At 39.7% G+C, this 22,783-nt stretch overlaps 1 protein-coding gene across 4 annotated transcripts in view; it reads left to right on the top strand.

Annotated features, from left to right (window-relative positions):
• SHTN1 (shootin 1) overlaps positions 1-22,783 on the top strand; it is a 75,848-nt gene that overhangs the window by 8,463 nt on the left and 44,602 nt on the right. For 2 of the 4 annotated variants that reach the window (XM_071749506.1, XM_071749507.1), the window contains 7 exons: positions 919-971; positions 8,143-8,203; positions 12,105-12,199; positions 14,210-14,378; positions 18,202-18,299; positions 19,260-19,341; positions 21,991-22,085. In XM_071749506.1, the coding sequence (XP_071605607.1) occupies positions 919-971; positions 8,143-8,203; positions 12,105-12,199; positions 14,210-14,378; positions 18,202-18,299; positions 19,260-19,341; positions 21,991-22,085 (653 nt within the window). Of the gene's footprint in view, positions 1-918; positions 972-6,476; positions 6,555-8,142; positions 8,204-12,104; positions 12,200-14,209; positions 14,379-18,201; positions 18,300-19,259; positions 19,342-21,990; positions 22,086-22,783 lie in introns of those variants that run through there. The other 2 variants (XM_071749508.1, XM_071749505.1) reach the window with 2 other exon arrangements.

Below are 22,783 nucleotides of genomic sequence, written 5' to 3'. Positions count from 1 at the left end.
GCTATTGAACTTACTCCACATCTCATACCAGCCCCCCAGTATTTCCTCTTTTCTTGTTTGTTTTTTATTTTCTTGTACCTCACAGAAGCTACAGTAGCATACAGGTGCTTTTTCAATCCAACATAGTTAAAACTGGATTAAGGGTATAAATAAATAGTTTTCAGTTGATGATAACAGGTTGGGGTTTTGTTTTAAACTTGACATCTGAAGACTTGAGCACTAGAAACTGAAAAGCTACTCTCACTTTCTAGCTTTAGATAGTTAAACCTTTTCAAACAAGAAGCTCTTACAAGCAAAGTTACACTTTACACTGTTGTGATGTTTCTCTTTCTTCCCTTCCTCAGCATTTCAAAATCTTGCATTAGTTACTGGTTTGAAACAATGGACCTCCAGCATTTTGGAGGTGGATCTCTTCTCAGCTGATCCCTACAGCTGAGTTCTTGGGTAATCTTGAGTAAACCATACAAAAATATCTCTTTTAGGAAGAATATGTTAATAAATCAATAAATAAATTAAAGTGCTCAGCTAATCTAGAAGTACAAATGTGTAACGGTATTGCATTAACCATGTTTTCTAGCATTGATCTGTAACCTAAGCCAGTGTGGGTTTAAAATGGTGACTGCAAGCCAGTACATTCATCTTGTAATTTTTGAACTCAATCAATAAGGTTGCTTAACTCTCCATTGATCAAAAATTGATTGTTTTGGCAGTCACCATCTTTTTTAGCCACTTTCCAATTACTTCTGTTCTAAAAGGGTATCCAGCTCATCCATAGGCTATTAATGAAGTTTATGACCCATGTTGTTATTAAAGAAGTCTGTGTAGATAGCCAGAAGAGCTTTAAAATGAATAAAATGGTTTGGGTAAAGGAGATGCTTCAATATTAACTTTTTTCTTTTTTTTTTTTTCCTTGTGTAGCTATTGGCGAATATGAAGAGCTTAGAGCAGAGAATAAGAAAACGAAAGAGGAGGTTTGTATCTATTGATTATTTCTTTAACAGTGAAATGCTAACTATCAGAATACCTTACTGGATGTGGGAAGTTGTTGGCTGCTTTTGTGAGCTCATCTGGTTGCTTACTACAGTGTCACTCATAAGTACTACTTGTATGCCTGCATGTGTTAAGGACTATATAAATTAATCAACTTCCAGCAGCTATTCCAGCTATCCCACTCCAGAAACATTGCTCTAAATAAATATATATTGAATGATTGCTGCTATACCCAGCTTGCATATGGTTACAGTGTGAGCATAGACCAACTCAAGTATTTAGATATTTTTAGGAAAACTTCTTTCTCCTGGATCCTAACCTTGTTTTATTACAACTTGATTTGCACAGTGGAACCTAATAAAAAGAAAATCGAAAACTCTTCCCCTCACCCAGCCCTTCTGAAAATTCAGGATGTAGGAATATGATTTCTGAAGTCTTTTTCCCTTTGACATCCCCTTTAGGCCCCCCAACATTTAATAGGAGAGCAAGATGTCTTATCTCAATGTGCAGAATGGCACTGTGGCATGGAAGAGATTTGCAGTGCATCACATGTTCCTCTGTGAAATCTGTGTGCATGTCCAACTTAAAAAGAAGCTTTGAATGTATGGGCTGAACTTCAAACATTAGCACAGGCTTCATTTTTTAAATGTTCAGAGATACTGGAGTAAGAAATAATGACCACTTTCTAGACTCTTCATTGTAGTTATGATACATTGTCTTCCTAGTAGTAAAATCTAGCATGTTTGCTGAGGTAACTCTTCCCGCTCAGGACTTCTGTTGATTCAACACACCTCCTGTCTGTGAGGAAGCTGACAGGAACAGAGGGATTTGATGGCAGTGTTCTGTTGCATAAATCCATGTCAATGTGCAAAAGGTTTCCAGCAGATATCTGCCAAAAGAAACTGTGAGTCTTATCAGTTCTAGAGAAGGCAGGGAAGTCAGTGCTATGCTCTACTGTAAACAGAAAATTGTCCTTTCTCCAGTTATTAGTGACCTGAACATGCAGGAATCATGTTGGTTTTCAAATCCCTATTAGCTGCAAAGACATGTAGGTTCAATTTAGCTGTTTCTGAAGTAATTTCTGAAGGGTTATATTTAGTCCAGTAATTATAAATGTTGCAAATAAATGCAGTCAGGGAAGACATTGTCTAACTGCTTTCTCATTACTGAAGAAAAACTTGGTGCTTATCTTCACTCTGTCCTACCCAGTGACTTTTTCTTTTTTGCTGTTGTTGCTGCATTCCCATTCTGCTGTCCTACACCAGGATTTCACATATCCCAGGAGATCTGTCCTCTGTTTTTACTGTTCTAAGTCTGTGGCACTTACCTCTTTGTGCTCGGGAAGAGAATGAAAATGAATTAGACCAAGAATCCATCTAACCCAGTGTCCTGTTCCTGCCATCAGCAGAGAGGGAGGAGTGGAAGAGCATGTATGACACCTCCACAGATTACTCTTCTAATCTCCAAACCACTTGCAGCCTGGGGAATTCCTCACCTCCATGTGGTTCCAGTCTTCTTCTCTCCACAGCTCTTTTCCTTGAATTTGTTCCATCCCTTCCAAGCCCATGCTGATTTCTGGCTTCCATCATGTGTGGGGACTTCTGCACCAGGATTGCCCGCTGCATGAAAACCAGGCTGTCCAGCTCTGGCCTGCATCCAAATCCTGCTCACTTTGGTGCTTCTTGAACAAAGCTTTGTTTAGCTTGGTAGGGGAATGAGGAACTTTTTTATCGAGCTGCAAAACTTTGTCACCGAAATTGAGATTAATCGAGGTGTTCTGAGGTGGTTTCTTGCATTCCACACTCTCACAGGACTTCTTCCCTGCAACTGCCTCTCTGTAGCCATCCTGTGTATATCTTTTGAAAGTTGGTGTGATGTTTTTCTGAATACTTGCATAACTACTGAAAATCCTCCAACCCTCAGCACAGGGGGATTACGTCCCTAGTTGGGCAAATTAGTTAACCAGGTGCTCAGGGTTGGAGGATTTTCAGTAGTAATGCAAATATTCCTCATCCAGGCACTTCCATCCTGCAAATTGGTGTGCCTGGGTAAGCAGTCCTGCTTAATTGTTTAAGTGCTTGGACTCAAGTGGTTAAATGTGGGGCCCTAGGTGCATTTAACAATTCCTTGTGTTTTTGCAGGGCTGGGTAATCCTGAGAGCTCATTAGTGTCTCTCTAACTTTGTATCTTAGTTTATGGTTTGCAGGATCAAACGTGGTACTGGAGGAAGTTCAGCACAGGCTGTCCCTGCCTGTGGCTCTGGGAAGTTTGTGAGTGATTTCTGTTCCAGTTTCTGCCACTGCCTGTCAGTATGAGGATAAGCAAATGGCTTCCTCAATTGTGGTCATGTCATTTAGTCAAGAAGAGGAAGAGGGAATTCGTTTTTTTTAGAAAAAGATTTGCAGTTTATCTGTTGAAAGAGCCACACAGATTTACATAGCAGTCTCTGTGTGTGTGATTTTGACTTAGTGGAATTTTTTTCTAAGTCACCAGTACACTTGTAATGCTCTGAAAAATGAGCTATGTCATGGAAAAATGATCCAAGTTTATATTAGAAACAAGGAACTTGGTGCATAATGGGCAGCTAACCTAAGATATAATTTTTTTTAAAATTATTCTCTTCCATATTTTTTGTAAGACTGGAAAGTAAATTGACTTTCATGTTGGTTCCTTTGTTAAAAAAAGATTCTGAAAACTCAGGAGCAAAATACAAGATCTCTGAGTGTCTCTTCCTCATTGCCTTGCTAAACTGCCCATTTGGATGCCTCTTGGTGGGGTCTCTGACATAATTGCAGGAATTTTTATTTTAATAGTGTTTTTAAATATTTTTCAAAAACCATGGCAAAAATTACATTGGCAGATTACCTCCCTTAGTTCATCCTTCTCACTGTATACCAGTCCCCAAAAAACAGATCACTAACAATCAGTTGCACACAAATGCAGATAACAATAAGCAGTTCTGATGTATTCAGAGTCAGATCATGAATAAATATTTGACTACTTGCTAATCAGGCAGAAATGACTCTGAACACTGGTTTGACAGTGTTTTGTCATGCTGCCAGTAGGGGGATAAAAAAAGCAAGACAGCTTTCCAAAATAGTAGGTGTAATACTGTATGTCTGATACATCATTCAGGGTGTTTGTTCTGTTAAAGCACATGTGTAGGGTGGATGATGTTTTGTCACCAAATGGGAATGGAGAAGGCATCCCTGCCTCGGTGACATGTTCCTTCCCCTAAGCAGGATATAGCAAATGTCATAGGATACTTTTGAGCACTGTACCAACCTCATGATTTCAGAACAAGCATTAAATCTGCATAAATTTCACAATGTGTGTAAACAGGGAAGAATGTATCTTGTGTTGCTTAGCAATGGCTTAAGTGCCTATATGTCTGCTGCAAACTTCTTGCATCTTAATATCTGGCCTGAACAATCTCCTCCTTGTTTTTGCCCTTTGAAGGCCCTTTACTGAAGTCAGTAGGAGCTTATGTGCAAAGTAGTTGGCAAAAAAATAAGCCTATTAGTAGAGAATAGACAAGAAACCCAGGACTCCCTGGAATTAGTGGCAAGAGACAAGAGGCTGGTGGGAGTGGGTGTGCACTGACTTTCCAACATCACATCGTGGTGTCAGGTTCCCCTCATGGCATGGAACTGTTCTGATGGTTTTCTGGCTGCAAGCACAGCCCAAATCCCTGCTGGCATTGCCTTGTGTCTTCTGTACCTAGAAGGGAAACACCTGAAATGAAGTGGGATCAGCAGAGATCCCCATGATGCTCCTGCAAAGGTGAAGAATTGAAAGGAGTTACTCACAAGCAGATTTTTGGAAACTGAACTGTTAATTTGTTTGTATAACTACAGATGGGCTGTCTTCTTAGTGCCAAGAAATTATTGTTGACTCATATAGTTCAGGTCTGGGCTGGGACTATTGTTTTATTACTTTTGTTTTTTAATTGAGATAATGGTGCTATAAAAATTAGATTAAAAGCACAGTAAATAAAATAGTATAAATTATTATTTCCCCTTGCAGAGAATCTGGAACTCTTAACAGAAGGAAGTTAAATAATTAAAATTGACTGACAATCCAGAAGTTTTTTGGATTTTTTTTTATTTTTTTGTTTTGTTTTTATTTTTTGTTTGTTTGGGGTTTTTAGTTTTTGTTTTGTGTGTGTGTGTGTGTTTTTGGGTTTTGAGTTTTATTCTTATTATTTTTATTCTTACTATTTGTATTCTTATTATTTGTATTCTTATTATTTTTATTCTTATTATTTTTATTCTTATTATTTTTATTCTTATTATTTTTATTCTTATTATTTTTATTCTTATTATTTTTATTCTTATTATTTTGTTTTTCATTTGAAGGTACTCATGAGTATGGAGCTATCTGTCAATACTGACAAGTGGCAGTTCAGTAAATACTGGAAAGCTGTTTCTTCTCAACAATTGCTTATGCTTGAATGTGAAAAGTGAGCAGTAGATTTTTATTTTTTTTTTAAAGTAATATTATGCTAATGGCTGATTGAGAATTAGTGATATTTCTGTCCATTACCAATTCTACTGTATATGCCTCAAATTGCTATTTTGAAAAATGAAGTGGTAGTGAATTTTGAAGTTCTCCATGCAGCTTTTTGAGAGCAGCTAGCACTTGTAAATTTTAATATTTTTTTTAACTTCCCTATTTTTAAAGGGAAGTCAATTTATTTTAAGGGGTGACAGTGGTTTTGTTATGAAAGTTAACAAACAAAATATTAACATAAAGGAATTAAGCTTCCAATTTGAAACAGTGGAAGTAGTTAAAGACAATCTCGACTTTTTCTGCTTTTTAGCTAAATTGGAGATAAACTTTTTTTTTGGTAGGACTTGGAATAGCTCTGCTTGCACGGGTCTGATTGCAAGACAAAAGGCAAAGTGCTTTCCATTGATCATTTCAGCAAGAGCAACAATCTCCCACACTCCTTTTCTTCCTGCTCTTTCATTCTGAGGCAGGGAAAATATTCAGAAAACTGCAGCCGGGAGCAGGAATTGCTCTGCAGAGCCCCAAGCCTGCAGAGAAACCCTTGGAACCATCAGGAGAACTGTCAGCTTGCTGTGGTCCAAATGGAGCTTCCTCTAAAATAACTCTCATGGTGAAGTGGAACAGGGCATTTAACTTCCCCTGCCACAGGGAAAGCTGTTACTCCTTGCAGAGTGTTGCTGGAGGATTTCCAGAGAGTTTTCCCTCTGATTGGGATAGGGAATCATCCCTTACATTAAAGTTGCCATCAGTAGGGAATTGTTGACTTGCACAGGCAATAGATCCAGATCCCTAAAAATGCTGATCTCTAAAACTCAGCAATAAAAGCACTTGCTGGCTTGATGTGCAGTGGGCTGAAAGCTTGCAGCATGCAGAGGAATCCGTGGGTGAAGTATGCCAGTGGTTACAGAGTCTCTCTTGTCAAATACAAAGAGGCAGCAGCTCACACCCATCCTCCCTTGGCTGGGGAGCTGTGCTCTGCAGCAACAATCAGAACTGCTTCCTTTCCACCTCTTTTACTGCCTTCTTCCCTAGGCTGTGCTTCTGCTGGCAAGGTAAGGCATGTTTCTGCTGAGGGATCTGAGAGGGAGGGCAGGGAGATTGATTCACAGATTTCCCTTCCCCACCTCTGTTGTGGAAGATTCTCTGAACAGCTTCTTTGGGAACAGGGACATGAACTGGGGAGTCCTTGCCCAGTACCTCTTGCTCCCTCTGCAGCTTTTCCTTGTTTCCCAGACCTTGACAGCAGCTGATGCCTCACCTGTCCCCCCTACTCAGCCCCTGCCCCTTGCCTCATCTCACCCCAGTGCCATGAGAAGAGACATTGCTTGTTGGGTGCAGCTCCTTTTGCTCCCTCAGATAGGCATCAGCAGCATCTTCCAAAGCCTTTCACCCTGAGGTGACATCAGTGAAGTCCTCTCCCTGCCCAAGAGAAGAATATCCTTCTTTGAGCCTCATCCAAGGTCTTCTGGAGTTGATAGAAGGGCACTCTGGAATTTGGCTGCCTTTTAATTGGACTCTCTCCCTTCTTGTTACTTAACAGCAGGCTCCTTTCCCAGCTAACTCAAAGTGGGTCCTCATGTGGAAAAACTGAAAATCGAGCAAAATCATTTCAGGGCTTTTTTTCTTTTTTTTTTTTTTATTTATTTTCCCCAGTTCTGTTCCAATGACTGACAACCTTGTCATTGCAGTTACTCTGTAAGGAGCTTGGTCACACAGATCTCTTCCAGGAGTTAACTCATGGTCTTTGATTTATGACTGTGAATGTAGACAGCAGTGTGTGAGGAAGGATGTCTGGTACATAGTGTGTGTTTTAGACACATTGTGTGCCAGTCATACTTCCCCCCAAATCATGTGTTTTTCACAGTGGGGTTGATCACTGACTGCCTTTCTTGTGAAGTTTACTCATTTCTTTGCGTTCTTTCATTTGCTTATAGCAGGGGTTTTCTTAGAGAAATCTATTTAATGTCTTTTTTATTCTCTCTCTTTGAAAAAACCCTTCCATCATAAGGTCAGTGATTGCAGCCCTGTGTAGTATGAGCATTAACCCCAAATTTAATAAAATTGAGGTGATGGGAAAGCCTCGAAGCATGAAAATGGGTGGCCTCCCCTCTTCAGGGCTCCCCTCTTCTTTGCTCATGGTGTTATGAAACTGAACAGCATGTCCCTCTTTATTGGCTTTGAGCTCTTCCATGCACATGGTAGGTACATAAATGTAGGCTTCTCTTCCATGTTTATTTGTGTTAAAGAAATCAGAATTTTTTGAAGGTAGAACTAGCATGTTCTTACCATTCAAAGTCTTGCTTTTACTGCTGTGTCAAACATGAATGACCATTTACATCAGTTTTGGGTATCACTCTTCTAAAATATATTCAGAGCATCTCTGAATTGGAATGTAAAATCAAGAACAGTGTGGCAGTTTGATTAGAAAATACTCAGGGAAATGAATTTTTTACATACAGTAAAAATTTACGTTTATATATCCTTTGATCTTGCATGAGTGAGACCAGAAAGAAAAGAAGCTTTGATCATTATCTGTGCTCCATTGTGTGGGCAATTGATCTTTGTTGATTTTGAATGTTGTGACTGACTGCTAATTAAATAGCTGGGATCAGTGTTTCATTTCAATTTTGTCTTCCACAGTGTGACAAAATCAAGCAGGAGCGAGATGAGGCTGTCAAAAAACTGGAGGAATTTCAGAAAAGTAAGTTGGCAATGTTACTGGGAATTTTTTGGAACAGGGAACTGTGAACATCTGTCTGCATGCTCTGCAGCAGTGTTAAAGATGCTGACATCTGGGTCCACTTGCTGTTTTGCCTTCAAAGCCTTGCTTAAGGAGTTAATTCTGCTGTGGCAGCATTTATATATACTGACACAGGTACCTGACACTAAAGGTGCAAAGTGGTGAAAATGCAGTGGTACAAATGTAGTTCTGTCTCCCGTGGATTTTGCAAGTGATTTTTGGAATGATACATGCTTGGGTTGAGTGGGGTTTGACCCTATTCCTGAGATTAGTAATAATGGTTATTTTTTCATAAAGAACTAAAATTACTTAAAGCATGGACACACCAGTGAAGGTTTTTAGGATGAACTGATGTCTCTTTACAATTTTTAGGGCAAGTTCTCTCTTGTCTGGGCTGTGAGGATGTCAATATTCAGTTTTACACTTTTATAGTAATGGTTCTATTGAAGCTGTATGGTGTCTGGAAGCAACAAAGCACATCTAATGGGAGTGGAAGTATCCTAGTGGAATAGCTCCTTAGAAGAGACAATTACAGTAGGATTCTGGTTTGTGCCAGTGTGGTGAACTGCACAGCCAAGCATCAGAAGTGTGGATGAAGTTAATGCAGGAGAAGGAAATCACATGATTTGTACTTTTGTGTGGCTGTTCATAGACAAATTTGCTCACTTCTGTTTTATATTTGTTTGTGTAATACAATTATGGAAAGAAAAAAAATCAACAGGAATCATCCACTGCCTTAAATGATCTTGGATAACTGTTCTGTGAGGCAAGTGTGTTCTCTAATTCCCCTAGAAAAAAATTGCAGCCTGTTTTGTTTTTGTTATGATACAAGGAACACCGGAGTGTGGCAGAAAATGTCAAGTAGTTAAGACTTAAAATTTGAAGTAATATTTGATGTTGTAAAATTTTATAGGTTTCTTTAATCTTCCTTTCACATTTTTAAAGGACATACCTTGTAAACATAGTGATAAAATGCTAGGAATATTAGGATTTTAAGGCAATAATAGAGCCCATTATTTAAACGACAATATAAAAGGCAATTATATTGATGAAGAGCTACATCGGCTTTGTGTCTGTGAATAAACTTGGCCTGTACTCAGCTTCTATTTGTTCTCCTGGCATAAACACATATTGTGTGTGATTCCAGTTTAATGGGGCCCCGTTTGTATGCCAAGCAGCTGCATTTTAGGCCCTATTGCGTGATTTCATAGCTCTCTGAAAATTGGTTCTATTGAGCACAAGAGATAGAAGGTGGTGGTGGGGGGGAAAGCTTCAACACACAATCATTTCTTTTCAATTGGAGCCAGCAAGGTTGATGACAACATGACCATTGTGTTATAATGATAAGACCACTAAGGATCTGTACCTCTCATCAAGGCTTTCACACAACAGCAGATACAATTTAATTCACTGCTCTGTCAGCAGTGCTGATACCATTATGCCGTCTGTCTCCACAGTTATAATCACTGTCCTCCGAGAAATGCAGTTGAAATGATCTTGAGCAGTCAAAGAAACTCTCAATTAAGCCTGCCACTTCCAATGTGTCAGATTGTGTCTTATGCACTTGGTACAATTTTCACTTCCAATCCTGTTTATTTACAATGTCTACCAGTAATTACGCTTAACATGTCATTTAGTGAGGGTGCCCCTGCCAAGGAGATTGTTGGGTGCTGCAGGACCATTGAGTGGGAGTTTCTCGCAGTCAATGCCATCAGCAGCTTTTAGTCCCTGATGGGATGCAGTAGTAATGTTGATAATGCAAGTATCGTGCTCATCAAGTCATAATTAGATGCCACTCAAATGTGCCACTTGTAATAACAGTGTTGATTCATGTTTTCTCGGTGACTGCAACTACTAATTAGTTAAGTGGTTTTTGGTTGGCCTGCATTTGCTGCAGATTGTTATTACCCCTGAAAAAAACTGTCAAGGTTAGAGATGTTTCAGGCCACTTAGTGCTGCTTTATGAATTTTAATATTGACATAATAAGAACTTTGGACAGACTTAGGAAATAATATATTTTTGTCTTTAATTTGGAAAGATTTTTTTTTTTTCCCCCTGAGTTAATCGTAATTGCAGGTTAATTAAGTTTAAATGAACCAAGAGTAATCCCCAGTTCTGCCATGAGAGCCTGATCCTTGTTTCCTAACTTTGGCTTTGCTTGGATGCCTGTCTGTAAAATGGGAGCAGCTCTGTATCTCCACTGGTCCCTCCTCCTGCCCAAAGGATTTCAGTTCTCCAAATTCTCAGAGCAGTGTAGAATAAAACCAGAAGAGATATGGACATGTGCTACTTGAATCTTTCCCTCTCTCAAATTAAATATAGCAGCTGGTATGGAACACTTGGAGCAGATAGTATCTCCAAAGTCAGAAAAAATGGAAATAAAAAGATAAGCAAAGGAGGTTGCTATGCTGTGAAAAGACTTCATGTGACTATAGTTTTTAGACCAAGGTTCCCCAATACTCAGCCCTGCTCTTTTGTTGTTTTCTTTTTTTTGGCTCCTCATTATCTTGTAGAACTTGTTTCTTGACTGCAGCTACTATTTGACAGCAAACTCCAATGTATTGCTTCTTTCCTGTTATAATAATGAAAAATTAGTTAATATTGACTAAGTATCAGCAAAGCTGCATAAATAACATCTGTCAACAGCCTGCTTTTTCCTATCCTGAAGTCCTTTTCTGTAGATGACCTTTGGATATCAGGGAGGACATAAGTATCTCTCTTCAGGATTTTAGACCCCAAAAGTCTTGGGGGTGAGTATGAGGGACTTTCTACCCAGTGGTATGAAATCACTGGTTTTTGAATCTGATCTTCATGTAAATGAAAGGAGATACTAGAAAAAGTCCTTCATTTTTACATTCTATTCTTCTACCCTTGTTGCTCCTGTTCCAAACAATTGTTCAGCTGTGAGTACTCCTTTCTGCACATGATGAAGATGACTTTCACCAGTATCTAAGTACCTGTGTACTGCTGGAGGTTGAGAGGAACTGTAAGCCAAAACACATCTGTGTTTTCAAATGGTCTCTGACTCACACTGGTACCTGATGTTACAAAATAAGACTAAACAGAACAGTTTGGAAATTACAGAACTCGAGTTGAGGTTGTCACAAACCAAGTGGTGCAAGCAGTGCTGAGTTTCCTTCAGGACTGCATCCATCAGAGTGTTTCACAGCTGCTGCACTTGGCATTGAAGCTGGTGGGCAGAACCAGAAGAAGGAACTGTGCTGTGCTAATGATTTAATATCAGTGGAGTATGTGTTGTAGAAGGCACTGTTAAGTTTGATCACTTAACTCCTTTCTCCATTTCTTAGTAAACTTGCCCCAGGCCCATACTCTGTCCATCCTGCAGCTCTTGTACAGTATGTTTTGCAAGTGTAATGATTCTTAAAATACTATGTGAACCTGAAGACCAAGTGAAAAAAAATCTCTAAGACAGCTCACTTAGTCTTGCTGTTTAAAAATATTGCTTTTCCAATATTTCCAGTCTTCTGAAAGTGGCATCCATACCAAATTTTCAAGAGGGACAATCCTAGTAATCTGACTCTGGTTCCTCAAGTAAAAATGAAATAAAGATGGTGAACATCGATGATCAGAGAGGCTCCTGCTGTCCTACTTCCATAAGTTTGTGTTCTGTTCTCCAGTTCCCCCATTAATGCAGCAGGCATGGACTGAGAGTTGCTGAAAGCAGTAAACCAGATATTCAGTGTTCAAAACAGTTCCTGTCCATGGAGATTGTCTAAGTACTTCCCTGTATGTGAAGTGCTTACGTGGAAAGTTAATGGAAAAAGATGTAATACTTCTGACCATGGGATGCATGTATCAAATGCAGGAAAATAGTGACTAATTTTTAAACTTTTTCCCTAGTTTCTCACATGGTTATTGAGGAAGTAAACTGTATTCAGAACCATCTTGAAATTGAGAAGACGTGCCGTGAAAGTGCTGAGGCTTTGGCTTCTAAGGTGAGAAAGATTCCTGCAACTGTTTCATCCAATTTCTTCTTTTGTTTTTATTTTTTTAACTTGAGATTGTACACATAGCCCATATATGTTGTTGTATAATCTTGCTGACCTGTGAAATTGCTTTGAAGTGGCACAAACTACCAGTCCTATGCAGGATACAAAATACAATTCCTTCCTATAAAGACAAAAAACCTGTTTTAATTTAGTTTCTATTTTGGAACAGTAAGTCATGGACCATCATCTTGATACCTAATTTTTGTGTGCATTTAGGTTAAATGGAAAACAAGTTTTAGAACTGTCCTGTGTGAGATATGAAGCAATAATGAGCATTTCAGTGTCTAAATCAAATGGAAAAAGTCAACCACTGCATTACATTCCAGGTGATTGTTTATGAAAGCAAAGCGAGGGCAGGGGAAAGGTGACCTCCACTGCTCTGTTGATTGCATCTGGTCTGATGAATTTAGCAAGTGTGTAATTTTCTATATTCCATCTCATCAGAAGTGCATTATTATTAAAGAATGTTTTTATCTCTCTGTTATATATTTTTAGTTGTGTAAAATGCATCTGAGCCACTTCATCAGAAAATGGATTACAGCAATTTTGAACCAAATTTCATTAGCAATGCTGACTGCCTTTTTTTCCTTTTTTTTCCCCAGTCCCCCCTCCCCACCTACTGCCCAAAGTACATCCTTAGATATGGTAAAAATCACACCAGCAAGAAATCACTTTAATTTAGATGCATTAGCAATGTACTTTCTGGAGGTATTTACTTAATTGTTTGCATAATGACACTATATTAGAATTCATAAGTTAGACAATCAGCATATAAGTAAGAAAATGAATGTATTTATGTGAGTTTTCTTCTCTGCATTTTTCCTGTGATGCACAAACAGGGGCATTTCAAAGACTGGCTTTACCCCATGTAGCTGGTTTGCCAAAGCTCATTTATTTGTTGCTGTGAGCTGACTAAATAAGGTTCTTTACACCACCCTTTCCACTTTCTCAGTTTCATTCTTTGGGAATGAAGTTCTTGAGTAAACCTTTGCCATAGCTGGGGAACTGAGGAAAGGGGAGATCTTCAACATGTTTTACACCATTAGTAGATAATTGGGCTTCATTCTCAGACTTGAATGCAGGGAAAGCTTTTCTGGTGGGTGGGCAGTCACTCCAAGATAAGCCTGAATTTTCCTGAGACTTTGGTGAGCTTGCTGAGAGCTGCTGGCATGGGGTGTGTAGATGCAGAACAGTGAAAGAAATAGTGAAACACCTGCAGCAATCTCTTGTGCAGTTTTGGAGGTGCTTTACAGAACGTGTTCTGTAGCATCCACCAGCCAGGGATGTTTCCAGGCATCTAGCCCAGAGTGTTTTCTTACTTTTGGTTTGACCCACAAGGCATTTTTTTTTAATATATGACTTTCATCTTACGTATATTGACTCTGCAGTAATAATTAGTGAGAATTGAAGATAATTCAGAAGAATTTGAAGGTGATTCTGCTGTGACTGGGGGTATAGTAGTTGCCATATTTGTAGTTTATGAGCAAAATAAGGGCATAGAAGGAGGTAAGAGCTTCTATTTGACCAGTTTGATATAGCTGGCAAAACCAGATGAGCTTTCATGAGCACAAGCTTTTCTTCAGGTCATCCAGTTAGGGCTTCTGTTGGTGCTGGTATGTGCTTAAGTTGATAGTTGATTTGATTGCAACCTGTATTTATTAATATTAATAGTATTTATAGGGTATTTATCAGTGAGAAGTACCACAGAGGAAAGAAGGGCATGGATGAAGCATCATGTTGAATTCAAGCCTCCTCAGAAGAAGAGGAGCACAAGCTTCCCATGTTACGACTATTTCAGTGTTGAATGGAGCATTTAATCTCATGTTACTTTGTCTTCTTTGTTTGGTAGACCTTTTAATTATAAAAGAGAAAAAAATACAGTTGACTTTATTGTTTTTGCACAGCAGCTTACAGAGACTAACTGGCTTCTTACTGATTATGCTTCTCAACTTTCAGCTGAACAAAGAAAATAAGACCTTGAAAAGAATTAGTATGCTTTATATGGCAAAACTGGGCCCAGAAATTATCACTGAAGAGATTAACATTGATGAGGATGATTCATCCACAGATACAGAAGCTAACTCTGGATCATGCAACTCTGTGCATTGTCAGCAGCAAATAAAAGGTGAGCATTGTTGCTGAACCTGCACCACCATGCAAGGCAAAATGGCAGTATTGGTGTGGACCAAAGAGCATGCTGCTGAGCAGGGTCATCAGAGAATTTGATGGAAAGAATTCTGATAGAAAGAATTTTGACAGGAAAGACTGTAAGAACGTGGTAGTGATGTTTGTGTAATGTGTGTTGAGAATAATGCCACCAGGAATGTAAGTTACAATGTAATGAGCAAATGAGACCCAGGCAGGTAAGAGAGGTCAATGTTACTGAGCTGGAAAAAGAAACATTTACTCAGATCCCTGACAAAGTAAGAGCTAAGCAGCAGGACAAGGTCATCGTGGCATTGCTGCCGTGTCACTATTTCAAAGCTGGTAAGGCAGGACTCTCCATTTCTGTTTCTATTTCTGTACCTTTGTATGCACCAACTTTGTGTCAGATCTGTTACCAAACTGTCATACTGGGTAAAGCTGCAAAGCTTGGGGACTTGGAAACACATTGATAAGGGAAGTCTGTGCTTTGTTAAGAAATTTCTGCTTCTGGTTTGAAAGGCAGTTCATTATTCTGTAGTCCAGTCTCAATCTAATTTCTCATCTAAATGTGACAAAGTCCTCATGATTCTGTATGCTGTTATACCATAGTATATCATAGGAATGCCCACATTCTGCATTTGGTGACAGAAATATTAAGTGGTTAACTTTTTTTAAAAAGCTTTCACATTTCTGATAGTCAGTTACAATAGTAAATTACGTCTGACTAGAGATTTACTGAACTTTCAGTCTGACCTTGTTAATTGTTTTGTGTTTGAAAGCAGCAGGATCAGTGAAGTGGTACGAAGTATCACTGAGAAAAAAGGGGTGTTGGAAAAATGCTTGAAAAAATCCCACCCAAGAAATAAGATGTCATAGTACCCTTCTATAGCAGGTAGTTTTCTATCCTCTAGGTGTAAGAAAAGAGGCAAAGAATCCATTTGAGTCGGAAATGTGTCTCTTGAGTTCCTCCTGTCTTTAATTGGAGAAAGATGTCAAGGATACATTTTAAAGAGAGCAAAGACTGGCTGCAGATCAGAGAATGTGGTTAAGAGGGTAGCAGGGTCAAATGAGAGAAATATTTCAAGAAGACCCCTGGTGTATATGCCTTCTGTCTTGAGGAACAATTCATTAAAGAACAAAATGAGGCATGTTTAAAGGTTTTGGAACTCCTGGCTTCTGCTCTGTCTCTGGCCTTATTATTAAATTTTAATGACCTTACTTTTACAAGTGTTGAGTATTTTAGAACACACTGGCATCTGATGTGCTGGAGGAGAGAATATTCCATCTCTGTGCCTGGAGAGCAGCACGTGTGTGCATATGTTAGCAGAGTGATCTGATAACATCTCCACCAAAAGACAGAGTTAGGGCTGTGGCCCTTGCCTGAGCCCAAGCTGCATGGCATTTGTCTTCAGGGAAAAATCAAAAGTTACATCTTGGGTTACCAGCTAAGTGAAAGACCAAATGCTATGAAAGGTGTGTTTTCAAAATTCCCCTGTTTTGTGTTGTTGCCCAAATCTGCTCTTCTATGTATGTTTATGGTTCCAAGCTGTTGTGTTTTGTGTTGAGAACCTTGGAAGTCCTTTTGCTTTCTCACCATTCAACAAAATAGTAGATGTTCCTTGGAATGATTTCTTCCCTCCCACTGCTTTTCTGTAAGGCAGTGCAGTCTAAGTTCCTTTGATTAAAACCCTCTCAGTTATTAAAGGGATAAAATTTTGCCCCTCAGGTACCTTCCTCTATTTTTGCTATCTCAAGGGAAAGGTGATAGTAAAGCTGTAGTTTGTAAGGGAAGTGTTGAGTGGTCTCAGAGCAGTACCTGAAATTCATTGCTAGGTTTGTGCTTTTCTTTTTAGCTGCCATTTCAGATATAATAAGAACTGAAAACTCAATTCAATTATGTTGGTCAAGCAGTTTAGTGCATACCCTGTATCTAAGAAGAAACATTTCTGGTACACATTTATAGTTTCTTCTCTGTATGAGATTGGTATATGTATTGCAAGACCTGACTTAATCCAATTACCATAAATTTGTGAGACCTTTTTTCCATTAATTTCACTGGAAAACACCAATCTATAAACCAGATAATTTGGTTCAAGAATAATTTAGGAAAACAAATGCTTTTTGTTTACTTTAGAATGTGTGTGCCTTTAATTTGGAGGAAAATAAACCTGAGGCTCCTGAATTGGGAGGGGTGGGCTGTAGCAGAAACAGCATTTGCAAGATGTGAGACCAAACAGGATGACATCCAGCATGTCATCATCATCTGCTATTGATCAGCAACAATTTTCTCAACTTGTGGCTGGTAGACAAGAAGATGCCCATGAGCCAGCAATGTGCCCTTGTGGCCAAGAAGGCCAATGGCATCCTGGGGTGCATTAGAAAGGGGGTGGTTAGTAGGTCAAGAGAGGTTCTCCTCCCCCTCTATTCTGCATTGGTGAGGCCGCACCTGGAGTATTGTGTCCAGTTCTGGGCCCCTCAGTTCAAGAAGGACAGGGAAGTGCTTGAAAGAGTCCAGCGCAGAGCTACTGAGATGATTAAGGGAGTGGAACATCTCCCTTATGAGGAAAGGCTGAGGGAGCTGGGTCTCTTTAGTTTGGAGAAAAGGAGACTGAGGGGTGACCTCATCAATGTTTTCAAATATGTAAGGGGTGAGTGTCAGGGAGATGGAGTTAGGCTTTTCTCAGTGGTGACCAGTGATAGGACAAGGGGTAATGGGTGTAAATTGGAGCATAGGAGGTTCAAGTTGAATATCTGGAAAAATTTTTTTACTGTAAGGGTGACAGAGCCCTGGAACAGGCTGCCCAGGGGGGTTGTGGAGTCTCCTTCACTGGAGACATTCAAAACCCCCCTGGACACGTTCCTAGGCGATGTACTCTAGGGGGCCCTGCTCTGGCAGGGGGGGTTGGACTAGATGATCTTTCGAGGTCCCTTCCAACCCCTAGGATTCTATGATTCTATGATTCAGTGAACAGCAGTGCTATGAAATGCTGGAATCAGGTGGGAAATGAAAGCACTTGCTGAAAGCTAATATATATCAGTAAATTTTTTTTTTTGTGGTGGTTTTATGTTAACCTAAACCTTCATATATTATGTAGGCAAACTGATCTCCTGTTAAGAAGTGATTATAATAAAATGTTTTATTCCATTGTGAATTTAATTTATTTCATATTTTAATAATTGAGGAACAAAAAAATCTGAGGGGAAAATTACAAGCATTAGCTCTTCCACCAGTCAAGGTTGTATTCTGACTCTGTTCACAGAATGTTACAGAGACTATAAATTGGCAGCTGTTCAGGACAATTTCTTCAGTGAAAACCTCCCAAGTATTAACTGCCTGTTGTTTTGTTTATTTCCCTTGTGACAGGAACTCATGATCCAAAAAGCATTGAAGTGCATTAATTTGTTTTAAAGGGTGCCCATTAAAAATTACTTTCTCTTACATCTGTGGCAGAACCTCTGTGATGTGCCAGTCTCCTGAGTAGGACTGAGGATACTTTGTGGTGGCAGGATCAGCCCTGTTATGGCAGGAAATGAATCATTCAGAATGCAAATAAAGACAGCAGTGCTGAACAAGCACCTTGCCTCAGTGGAGTAAATCTGAAACTGTGGCCCAGTTATAGATCTGTTACTTGACACTTACACGAAGTCCCTAAATTATTGAGGATGCCCCTTGAATGCAGATGATGCTTTGTATACAGTTAAGGTGTTCCATGCTTGATGGTACTTGCATCTATGACATTTCCTTTGTTGTTTTCTTCCAAGAATAATAAAATATATTTTTCATTTCTTTCCTCAAACTGTAGAGCTGCGAGATCAAATCATATCTGTTCATGAGGAAAAGAAGACCTTAGCCATTGAACTGGAAAACCTGAGGTGCAAACTTGTAGAAGTAACTGAAGAAGTATGTATTGTACCATGGAAGGCGAGACCACGTTAGTGTGTAGTCAGTACTTTTTGTGTCTGATTTTGCTAAAAATGCTCAGTTGTGAAGTTAATTGAGTACTATCTAATCGCAGGGCCTGCCAACTTGCCCATGTGATGGAGCACTTAGGGCATGCACCTAGAAGGGGCCTCTGACATCAGAGTCCACTCTGCTGCTATTGCTGGCACATGACTTTTTATGAACTGTTCTAATGCCCATAATATTACTCTCATCTTCCCTTCCTGACAGCCTCTTATCCATCACAGCCTGTGGGTTATTTTGGATTTCCTTAAACCTGTGGATGTGCAAGAAATACTTTTGGAGAATGTCTAGTTTAATCACTGGTGCTACTTCATTGAGCATATCCTTGAGTTTAGCCATTGGCAGTGCCCTGTCATGGTAATTAGACCAGCAAATTGGCTTTTTGAGCCAGCAGAATTTCATTCCTGCTTGAAAACTGGGTAAGCCATGTACTGATGCAAATCAGGACTTAGTGGCTCTTCCTGTCTGTGCAACACTTGCATTCAGAAAGGCACAGCTGACAGCTCTTGGACAATAAACAGAGCCCAGGAAAAAAAGAAAAACAGCAGCCTAACTATATTAAAGCACAAACAGTCAAGAGCATGCTGGTATCTTTTCAACCAGGTGCTATGGTGCCTCATCCTGAAATTTTCCAAATATGGGAAATTTGCAGCTGTGGCTGGTAAATGCCATGAGATTGGGCCATGGGAGCTCCATGTGAAGGATTAGTTTATAACCCTTTAATTCCAGTTCTTATGGGGTCTCTAAATTGGGGTAAAAATGCTTTCCATTGCACAGGAAACCCCAAGATCAAGCCAAACCTGAAGATCAAAATTGCTGAAAGCCAAGTATTGCTTGTGATATGTTTTGCTGTATGCCTTATGCCACTAATGATTGTTTATCTCTATGCTTTTCTAGGTGAATAAAGTGAAAGAAGAAAAGGCTGTTTTGGCAACAGAAGTTAATCATCAGCAAAAACTGTTGGACAAATGTAACAGAGGTGTGTGGTCTCAGCAGGCTCTCCAGCAGTTTCCTACATCCTTTGCAGAAGCTTTGTTGTAATACAAAGAGTAGGTTACAGAACAGTGACTGTGGTCCAGATCTGACACTTGGCCTCATTGGTGCAGGCACAGAATAAACACATGGACTGCCTTTGCTCCAGGAAAATGTGACAGTGTAAATAGCAGGTTGGATATGAGAATAGGAAATTTTTTTGCTCTGTGGCACAAGCAGCAAGCTAGGACAGGAAGGCAGTCTTCCACAGAGAGGGAGTTTGATCCTTAATCTCCTGTTTTTCTAAATCATGACATTGCCTTCCTTTTAGTTGAGACACAGCTAGTAACTTTGAATATCTAAAGACCTTGGAGCAACTTTTATATTCCTAGGATGATGAGAAAAAGGCAGGAGTGCTGGTAGTTAAATAAATATGATTTCCATGTTATGGAAGAAAAGCAGGAACTTTACTTTTCCGGGAAAAGAGGGGAGAAGGCTGGGGCAGGGAAAGTCTAAAAAAGAGAGAGGGCTTAGGAAAGGAAAGCTTTTGCTCAGTAAAGGTCAGTGCTTCCACGTGAGAAACAGGTGACCTAAAAGTAGTTCAGAGGGAAGGATAAAGATTTTAGTGCCTTGAATTAATGTTCCTTTCTCCTGTTGCTGATTTAGTCTTGCAAAATTAAACATTTTTTGATTGAAGGCCTCCTTGGCTGTTTTTCATTCTCTTAAAGTGAAAAACACTGAGTCAGGCCTCCAGTGCCTGTCTTTGCATTATTTGTTCTACCTTCCAAAGGCACTCAGTTATTTGTTAACCACAGCCTTAGCAATAGATCCTGCAGGTGTTCAGCTGCATTCCCAGTTACTCCGATTTATCTTCAAGTTGTTCCCCTGCAATTATGTTTTACTTTCTTACCTAGGGACACACAGAAAAAAAAGCTCTTTAGGACATCTCCCAGGAATCCTGAAACATTTGTCAGGCAGTGCAGTGAATGGCCAAGGCTGCTGCTTTTACATGGAAGGACCTCTGGAAATAGCCACAGCTAAATAGTGAGAATACAGAAAGAAAATGCAATCTTTGGAGCAGTGGAGACTGTAATCATGCTGTGGCCTTCTGCAAAAAACAGTCTCTTTTTCTTTGGAAAAAGTATACAAAACCAGTGTAGTCCATATATTCATGGAAACAGCTGAGTTTTGAATTGCAGATGAAAGGATGAACTTGGGGGGAAATTTTCTCTTTTTCTCCCTTTGCTGTCCAGTGGGACAGTGTCTTATCTTCTGTGAATGCTGCAGCTGTTTCTCAGCACAGGGAGAGGAGGTTGGCCTAGCAGGGCATATTCTGTAACTTTCCACCAAGTGTTCATCTCTTACTTCTTTTCACGTGTCTGCATTGCTTGAGTCTATGACAGGCACTACTTGAAGACTCTTAAAACTCCTGACTTTGGATAGTTTGGTTTACCAGACCAGCCTGAAGAAACTTTGAGATTTCTGAAATGTTTTCTACTTTATAAGCACAGTCAAAAGAACAACCTCTTGTTTCATGTATGCCTGTTTTCCAGGAAAAATGAGTTACACCAGGAGTTATACCATATATACTAATGCACTGGCAACATAAAGCAAGATTTTTTTTTTTGTTTGTTTGAAATAAGCTACCAAAGTATCTATTCAATATCTGCTGTATTCTGTCTCTGTATGGCACTGTCATGGAACTGTGTCATCACTACATTTCAGTAAGGGTTGGTGAATTTGTCTTAAATCTTTTTCTGTGTGGTTTGGCTTGTTTTGGTTTCTTGTCTTTTAAAAAATTAATACAGTTTTGAGAGTGAGGTGGGCTGGGATGTGTATCTCACTGTCTCAAGTAGCACTTACTGTACATAGCTTTAAAAACTTATGCTTGTCTCCAAAGAAGTAAGGAACTTATGTAAGACAGTGTTAGAAATCCAGTGTCATCACCCTGCAAACTATTCTTCAGCCAGGCAAAGAGAGCTAAATCTTATAAAAAGAATGCAAGTGCTCACTGAGATATTAAGGACAAATGATACTTGAGTACTTACAAATGATGCTTGCTGTCCTGGATTGAGGATTCTGTCCTGGATTCTGTTCAGAATGGTCTGGGGGAGCATGCCCCACAGTGACCTTCAGCCACCTGTATGAGCCTGGATTGTGGGAGCACAGTTTCAATAAGGACAGTGCAAAATTGCACTGTTTCCTTCCTGAGGCTCCTTTAAACCTCTGTTGTAAACAGACACATCAAACCTCCCTTCAGCCAGGTGGGCACTTACAGGCACCTACAAAGTAACACAGTGATCTTGGGTAGGTCCAGCAAAGCTCTCTTGAGGCTTTGATTGCTTGCACTAGAAGAGGTGAAATACAGGCTGTACCTATGTGTGTTACTGGAGTTTTGAGTTTTGGTGGGAGAAATTTTACTGTATTCAGAAGATCAGTAATTGTGCATTTTTATATGGTGAGGTTTAGAGCACAGAGGAAAAATACTGCAAAGGAGACTTTATATGGAAATGTAGAGAGAGCTAAGTTATACCTTCATTAAGGGATTCATGATGCTGGGGAATGACAGCTTGTCTGAGTAAATGAAGCAGTACTTTCGTCTCACTTTGATCCATTCCCACTTTTACTTTTGATCATGTTTTATTCTTCTGAACAGTGTCTGTGATGGCAGTAGAGGAATATGAAGAGCTTCATGTAAACTTTGAGCTGGAAAAGAACCTTCGGCAGAAAGCAGAGTCGTTTGCACAAGAGGTGAGTAGTCAAGAAAAAGAGATTTTATAAAGTGAAGACATTGCAACTGGGCAAAAACCTTGACTTGATTCCAGTTCCCAGCTCTCATTCAAAAGATGTCTTGAATGTCCCCATACTGCTCAGCTGTATTTCATCCATAAAATGGATTTACTATTTCAACAGTATTTAAAAAGCACTTCAGAATTATCCATGCAGTCTTACCTCCTTTCCCTTTTAAAGTGAGGTTTTAAATTTCTAATGGGCTTTCTCAGCCACAAGATTTCAGTGTGTTATACGTAGTGCTTCAGTCTGGGAAGGAATACAGAATCACACAGAATCATCCAGGTTGGAAAGGACCTCTGAGATCATAAAGTCCAACTCTTGATCCCCTTCTGCTGTGGTTTCCAGACCATGGCACTGAGTGCCACGTCAGTCTCAAAACCTTCCAGGGACAAAGAATCCACCACCTCCCTGGGCAGCCCATTCCAATGTCTGATCACCCTCTCTGTAAAGAATTTTTTCCTAATATCCAACCTAAACCTCCCCTAGCAGAGCTTAAGCCCGTGGCCTCTTCTCTTACCAGTAGCCACCTTGGGAGAAGAGCCCGACCCCCTCCCCTGGCTCCAACCTCCTTTCAGGGTGTTGTAGAGAGTGATGAGGTCTCCCCTGAGCCTCCTCTTCTCCAGCCTCAACACCCCCAGCTCCCTCAGCCTCTCCTC

The sequence above is a fragment of the Heliangelus exortis genome, chromosome 7, assembly GCF_036169615.1.
Source record: "Heliangelus exortis chromosome 7, bHelExo1.hap1, whole genome shotgun sequence".
Lineage (NCBI taxonomy): Eukaryota > Metazoa > Chordata > Aves > Apodiformes > Trochilidae > Heliangelus > Heliangelus exortis.
The sequence above is the reverse complement of the archived record's forward strand: the minus strand, read 5'-3'. Positions and strand labels throughout refer to the sequence as shown.